The sequence below is a fragment of the Lepisosteus oculatus genome, chromosome 6, assembly GCF_040954835.1.
Source record: "Lepisosteus oculatus isolate fLepOcu1 chromosome 6, fLepOcu1.hap2, whole genome shotgun sequence".
Lineage (NCBI taxonomy): Eukaryota > Metazoa > Chordata > Actinopteri > Semionotiformes > Lepisosteidae > Lepisosteus > Lepisosteus oculatus.
Window position 1 is genome coordinate 55408739 of NC_090701.1, and position 7256 is coordinate 55415994.

Consider the following 7256-nt stretch of genomic DNA (forward strand, 5'->3'; position numbering starts at 1 on the left):
AAATAATGTGCTTCTGATAAAACTGTGCCAGTTTGTTAAAGAGCATTTGTAGAGTACAAACCCCATATTAATCACAATAAGATAAATCAAGTCCAGAAAATGTTTTCCTGGATAAAATTCTTTTTAGACAAAATATCACCTTAAGTAAAGCCTAGCTAATTCTAAATACAGAGACCTTCAAAAGCATGTTTCTAGAAACGCACGTGAACAAAAATTAAGGATTTTTATTATTTTTGACACACAAACATGTTACTCAGTTAAAATATGTACCTCTGGCTGCAAAAACTCATTAAACAATAAACCACCTATGATATTGCCGAAGGTACAGAATCCCACAATTATTTTATCTGAACTATTTTACCATTAAAATACTCACTGGAACTTGACGTGCACGCCATTTTCAGGTGGCGTTCTGTTAACACTAAAAGTTGTAGTTACAATCCTGTGATATTACCGGAATCAGCTTTGCTCTCCGACACTTTGCTTCCAGTTTGAGAAATGTCTAAGAATAACGCAGTGCACATGCACTCACCCCTCTCTGCTGGGTGCATGCTAATCACCCTTAATTACATGCAGTCGCATCCCTCGAGTTCAGTCCGGTATGTCAGCTGTATTTTCAGCCTATGTTGCTGTTGTTTAGCTGTATATCAAGCTAAACAAGCTAAATAAGTGACACAACAAAAATGGACATGCTAAAGTTACTTCTCTCTCTTTACTATAGCATTCATAACATTCGTGCAGATTATATTTATACATCCTGTGTTAGATTTACCTTTTTGGATAAGACTTGATTAAAATGGTTATGGTATTTTCTACCAAGTCATTCCAACTTTCCATAAGAGTGATTTTGATCAGCAATTCTTACATCAGTAAATTAAAAAAACATATAGACCTGTATACAGTATAGCCTTTTTGGTGGTAACTAATTACCTTTAATAAAAGCCTAACAAACACCTCTGCCCTGCTCAAATACTGTTTCTGTACATTATAGCACATATTTCAAAGGGATTTCTTGTGTGGGTTTTAAATGTTCTTCTTACGGGTAGAAAATGATTTTGCTGCTAGGCGTTATGTGTTCTGTCATGTTCTCCGAGATATTTTGCTTCACTGCTTGCTAGCGCTACTATACCCACACAATTGTTTCGTAAAAATACCTTTTAGAACAATTCTGAAATGTTGGGAATTGTTAAACGTGAACCAGCCTAATGTTAGGAGGCATTAAAGGAGAGCTTTTTGGAGCCCAGCTCTGGTAGCTAACCAAGACTCCTCCCAGCTTTGAGCAGCCCTCCTCACCCCAAACTATTTTTTCCATTCATCCATTATCAGAGGGGCGCTTACCCTGGTGGTGGGACCTGCCGCAGACTGGAAGCTGCCCCAGAAACACCGGCAGCAGGCCGGACGCAAGACTGCTCAACCCCTGGGCCTCACACCAGCCACCCACGGATCACACCCGTGCAGCACACCATTCAAACACACACTAACACGGGGAGAACATGCAAACTCCACCCAGACAGGCACCCAGAGCCAGAATCGAACTCGGGACACAGCAGCCACATTGGGAACAGAAGCAGATAAATGAAAGGGAATGCCCCTATGTGACAGGTGAACACCTTTAGCCCAGTGCTCATGTCACAAGCAATGCTGGGTAAGGCAAAAAAAAAACAAGAGAAAATTAGTGTTTAGTAAGACACTCCAATTTTCATACATTTACAACAGAACGGCATTTTTTAGTGAACTCCTTAATTTTCTCTCCAATTTCTTTGACTACATTTATTGCCAAAGTAATGTTGACCTAACATAAACACCTTCAGTTTTCCACACACAAAATACTCATGGTGCAGGAGGAGAACCTGTAGGGTTTTCATTCTGTGATTCGGGAAAACCTGCCGCAGGAAAAACAAAGTATTGATCTTAATTCAAGGGAACAGAAGTATAACATGCTACACATTAGGTACATGCTATCTAACTAAACAAGCTGCTTTGTCAACAAACAAGCTGCCTTTAAAATAGGAAGCCCCCTGATCTTTAATACAGTGTATTTAATATTCTACCAAAACTAAACAATAAAATTCCAGTACATAATGCTAAGTGATATATTTTATTAAAAATATTTAAAAGTGCTCTGTACACATCAATCGGTTGCCTTTGCCACTATCCACCACTACCAGCACAGATATGACACTATGTGGACAGTGGGCAATGTACATGAATCTATACAGTGTTCATCAGAGATATGCTACAAATGTACATCTTTTCTGAACAGATTTGATTGGTGTACTGTATAACAGCGCAATCACTGTCCACAGAATTAAGGCAAAGTGGTCTCCCCGAATGGAACGACAAATACACATCTCACACAACTTTGGTATATTCTAGGTAGAAAAAATATCCTCGTTTCACATTTTTTTACACCTTTTAATTTTTATTTAAAAAAAAAACGGAATTCTACCACCAACACCGGAAACTAACGAAAAACAAAGCACGTGATCCGCTACGGTGGGTAAGAACTACTGCAGAGGCCCGTGCGTTCGTACACTAGTATTTTTAGTGTCCTAAGAAGTCGTCGTCGCCGCACGCGAGCCCGAATCGGGGATGTTCCCAGGCGTTCTTCACGAGCAGGCGATGCTCTCCAGGTGCTGCTCCGCCTCGGCGGCCATGGCGGCGGCCTGGAGCTGCTCCGTCTCGCTGGGCCCGGCGCCGCCGGGGACCTGCTTGCGCTCGCTGTGCATGTTGTTCTCGTGCCGCTTCAGGTCCGAGGCCTTGGCGAAGGCCTTGGTGCAGGAGCCGCAGACGAAGGGCTTCTCCCCCCGGTGGCGCCGCTCGTGGTCCTTCAGGTGCGACTTGTGCTTGAAGGCCTTGTCGCACATCTGGCACCCGAAGGGCCGCTCGTTGCTGTGCACCCGCTCGTGCTTCTTGAGATCGGGGGCGCGGATGAAGGACTTGCCGCACACGTCGCAGCGGTACGGTTTGTAGCCCGTGTGGATCTTCAGGTGCTCCTTCAGGTGGGCTTGGGTGGTGAAGGCCTTGGTGCACATCTCGCAGATGAAGGGCCGGTCCGCGGAATGCAGCTTCTCGTGTTTCCTCAAGCGGTTTTCGTCGATGAAGGTCTTCCCGCACACCTGGCAGGCCAGCTGCTCCCGGTGCCCGTACAGCAGGTACTCGAATTTCATGTCCCCCGCCGCCGTCGTCCAGCCGGGCTGCTGCTCGTCTTTCACCTCGCTGATGCTGTCGGCGAAGCTGAGCGCCTGAGGGGTCTGAGAGCCCATGTCCTTGGGCTCGCCGTCCATGGCCTCCACTTCCTGATCGTAGCAGCTCACCTTGTGAACGTCTTCGCTCCCGAGCTCCTTGAGAATCGCCTCCTGCACCCGCAGGGCACTGGTGGGCGACTTTTCGATCTCGGGGTTGGGGGGAGCCTCGTCCCCGACGTCATCCGAAGGGCTCTCGTCCTGATCCCCGAGCACCTCTACGTCGTCATCCTGGCCCTCCTGCGCCTCCGCCGTCGGCAGCGAGATTTTGACGATGTCGTAATTAAATTTGGCTTTCCTGTGGTCGCTCTTTTCCTCGGGGGGAGAGAGGTCCCGTTTTTGGGAGCACAGTTTATCTAGAAACCTTATGCCAAGGATCTGACCAGAGGACATCATCAGATTTACGTCTTCTTTCTTGACTGAAATTTTGGCGGTGTACATGTAATTCAGCACCTCCTCAAAGATGTCTGACCGGAGGAAGTCAATCTCTATTACAGAGGAGTTGTCCACCTCGTGCTTTTTAAACAGCTTTTTGAAGTAGTTACTGCAAGCTGCCAGAACGCAGCGGTGGGCTCTGAATTTGACATCTTCCACAACCACTGCTATGTCACAGTACTCGCCTTCCAACCTCTGCTCGTTCAGTATCTTCAGAAAGACTGTTTTGTGTTCGTCGTCAACATACTTCACTGTTTCTGACATGGTGCCCCGTGATCCTGCAGATTCACAAAATAGGTTTAAGAAACACTGCACGTATAAACACTGTCACCATGTGCCCTGTGTATTTAAAATGAACTGCGGTGATCAAAGATATTGGTTTCTGCCACATATAACCTAAAACTCTTCAGCAAGAGAAATTGTTGTCACTAAGGAAGCTTTAGCTTTCCAATGTTTGTTTCACTCTAGGCAGTGAAGTAAACCATTAACTAATTATACCACAATACATTTATATCATAATCTCCTACATATACAGCTTTTTGTAAACCATTAACTAATTATACCACAATACATTTATATCATAATCTCCTACATATACAGCTTTTTTAGGTTTTCTTACCATTGATTAACACAATGGTCCACAACTGCAAACACAACAACAAAAATGAGTGCACAAGCAAAAAACAATACAAAAATGGGTGCACAATAAAAAATGTGTCCAAAATGGAAACAGGTTTTCACAATGGACATAACACCTGTTGTTAGGTGAGAGGGCAGCGCGGAGTGGAGTGCGTGTTTTGAGTTCTCGATGAGATGTTTTTGTGAATTTTCTAAAATCTTAAGAACACCAAGACAGTATTTTTGTGTACTCCTTTCTGTTTGTGCACGCATTTTTGTTTGTGAACTCATTTTTGGTTTTTATGCTTTGCTCTTCTGGGCCAAAACTGATTATTCAAATGTCTCACTTCATTGAAGCAACAGTTGCCTTTAAATCCCTCAAAGCTTCAATAGAAGGATTACTAATGTGTGGCTTAAATTAAATAATTATAGAATTACACTGGTGTAGAACAAAATACAAAGGACTAGACTTTCCAAGAACTGTCCAGTCGTGGAGGGTCAATGTGTTTTTAGGTTTTCTAGGTTTCTTTAAAGCAGCAGCGTCTTAAGAACTAAGTGTTTAATTAGTCCAGTTAAGCCAAAAACAAGCTGATTGAGTGTAAGAGTGGGGTTGGACTGAAAAACTAGAGACATCCCAGCGCTCCCAAACCAACTAGAACTGGACAGGCCTGATCTTGAACATTAGCCAGTTAAAACACCTCTAAAAAAAGCAATATATCACAAAACACACAGAAACGAATACCTTCATGGAGACAAAAGCACCCTTAATGTGAAACTTACACACTTACCTAGGGTATCCTACAGCAATACTATATCAAAGTGCATTTTCCTGACGTTTTTATAACGTCTGCGGTAATACACTTTTACTGCAGAGATTTATTTTTAACTTTAACGGTGTCAGAATTTCTGCCCCCCCCCATTGAGTGAATATCTGCCTCCCTACAACACTTCCATGCTTCTGCAGTGAACAATCTGGTTAAAGGACGTAAAAACGGATGATGATGATGATGATGAAGATGAAGGTTATTATTATAATAATTATTATTATTATAGGTGTGCATTCCCCGCCGTTTACAAGCGTTAAGCGTCCTGCAGCCACACAGCAAGCGTGCTCCCGTGCCCCCGCGTCCGCCGCTCAGTCAGTTCGCCTTTGCCGAAGACGCAGCAGACCGGCGAGGAGCGACACCCTGCGCGCAGCCATGCCGCTCCGAGGGCGACTGCAGCTTCCCCGGGCCACTCGCGCGCATCGTGCACACCGACGCGCACGCCTCACCGCCGGCCGCCGGGACGCGCGTCCAGCCCGCCCGCCTGCCCGCCACGGTCCTGTCGGACGAGGAGGGACAAAACAGCAACACCTGGCCGTGTAACTCCGTTTCGGGAGAAAAAAAAAAGAGGAATAAAAGAAGGCGAACTAGGTGTATTGATCTGTATTCAAGTTTCAAATGCCAAGAGTACGCCGAGGAGAATCGGGAAAGCCAGAGAACAATTGCTGGGGACGGAGCCGTGTGGACTGGAAGGGCGGCGGTGTCGTTTATTTCGGCATCGCTTCCTCCCCACCCCCTCTACACCCCCACAGGCTTTAACGACCGAAACGTTTATAAAATAGTCATCGGGGCCCGCCGCGGTTTTCTTTCTCTTTTTTTTTTACTGCGGCGGCTGTTCCGGAGAAGAGCAACAACAACAACAACAACAACAACAACAACTGCTGCTGCTCTCTGCGCGTCCCCCTGTCTGCTCGAGTCGCCCCGGCGCCCGTCCCCGCCGTGATCGCTTCAACAACGACACAAAAAACACACAAAAAAAAGTAGGGGGCAGCTGAACGTCTTTTATTTATAACCGCGAACTCGACTTTCAGCCGTCTAAAAATGAAACCGCGCGGGGTTGGTTGTTTTTTTTTTTATCCTTGAAATAAACGAGAGAGAGAGAGAGGGGGAAACCAACCGACGGCAGGTCTGCCGGGGGCCGCGCACACACTCGCTCGCAGCCTGACTAGCACCCGCTTTCGGCGGCACAATGCCCGAGCAGCCGGGAGCACTCCCGCCGCGGCGGCGGCCGCCGAGCCCGCCGGCCCGCTGCCGTCGTGAGCGCGCAGGCACCTCACGCCGCTCCAGCGGGGATCCACTTGAGGAATCCCGCGGCTCCCCTTCTCTCCCGGCCCCAGGAACAAACAAAATAAAATAAGAAAATGAAACAATAATAATAAGCCATGACGAAGATTGAAAATGCGCTTACCTGGTTTTAAATTATTGTGTCTGGGTTTGTTTTGGTTTTTTTTTTTTGGGAGGGAGGAAGGGGAGGGGGGGGGGTTACAACGAAAGTAAGGGTCCAACGTCACCCAGGCAGTAATGAATAATACTTTGTGCGGTATTGACCCGAGGACGAGCGCTGGCGGAAGGACGCGCTGCGCAGGCACGGAACTGCAGGCCGCTCCTGATTGTGCGCATACACCCCGCCAGCGCACGCAGCGCACGCGGGCGGGCGGGCGTGCTCGGGGCCGTTACGCAAGTAGCGTGAGCTGAGCCGGGGGAAGCCAGCCCGCCCGACCATGAGCGGCTCCGAGAAACGGCCCCTTCTTACGCAAATGGCGTCTGGCGTGCGAGTGTGTGTGTGTGCGCCTAGCTCTCCGGAGCGCGAACCCCAGCGGTAACCGGGAGCAGAGAGCTGGGGCGCGAATATGGCGGTGACGAGCAGGAGACGGGAGCGCCCCCGGGCCTCTTGTCTTTTACCAAAAAACACACACACACACGTTGTTTTTTTAAAATCATTTCCAAGGGGTTTTGAATTAAGATGAGTGTCATTCAGAGCCGGACCAACGTGAACGCTTAAAAATGAACTTGTTTTGGAAATCAGCCTAAATAATTACATACAATAATAGCGCTTAGTTGAAGAGATTTGCCCACAAGTTCAAAATTATTGGAGCGGAAATAACGATAAACGTCTCACCTTTTTTTTCTCCGA

General features: G+C 47.0%; 1 protein-coding gene across 5 annotated transcripts; it reads right to left on the reverse strand.

Moving 5' to 3' along the window:
• Positions 1 to 204: 204 nt before the first annotated feature.
• zbtb14 (zinc finger and BTB domain containing 14) lies at positions 205 to 6714 on the reverse strand. 5 transcript variants are annotated; one of them, XM_015353466.2, is made up of 2 exons: positions 6531 to 6714; positions 205 to 3958 (listed from the first exon to the last, which is right to left on the reverse strand). In XM_015353466.2, exon 2 carries the CDS (start codon positions 3942 to 3944, stop codon positions 2610 to 2612), a length of 1335 nt encoding a protein of 444 aa, XP_015208952.1. In that variant the 5' UTR covers positions 3945 to 3958; positions 6531 to 6714; the 3' UTR covers positions 205 to 2609. The 5 variants fall into 5 exon arrangements, with proteins under 5 accessions (XP_015208952.1, XP_015208953.1, XP_015208954.1 ...); XM_015353467.2 differs by lacking the exon at positions 6531 to 6714 and adding an exon at positions 5572 to 6445; XM_015353468.2 differs by lacking the exon at positions 6531 to 6714 and adding an exon at positions 5374 to 5563.
• Between the last annotated feature and the right edge of the window lie 542 nt (positions 6715 to 7256).

Excerpts from the sequence above, each read along its gene's own strand:
- zbtb14 (XM_015353466.2), bottom strand. The coding sequence starts at position 3,944 with ATGTCAGAAACAGTGAAGTATGTTGACGACGAACACAAAACAGTCTTT.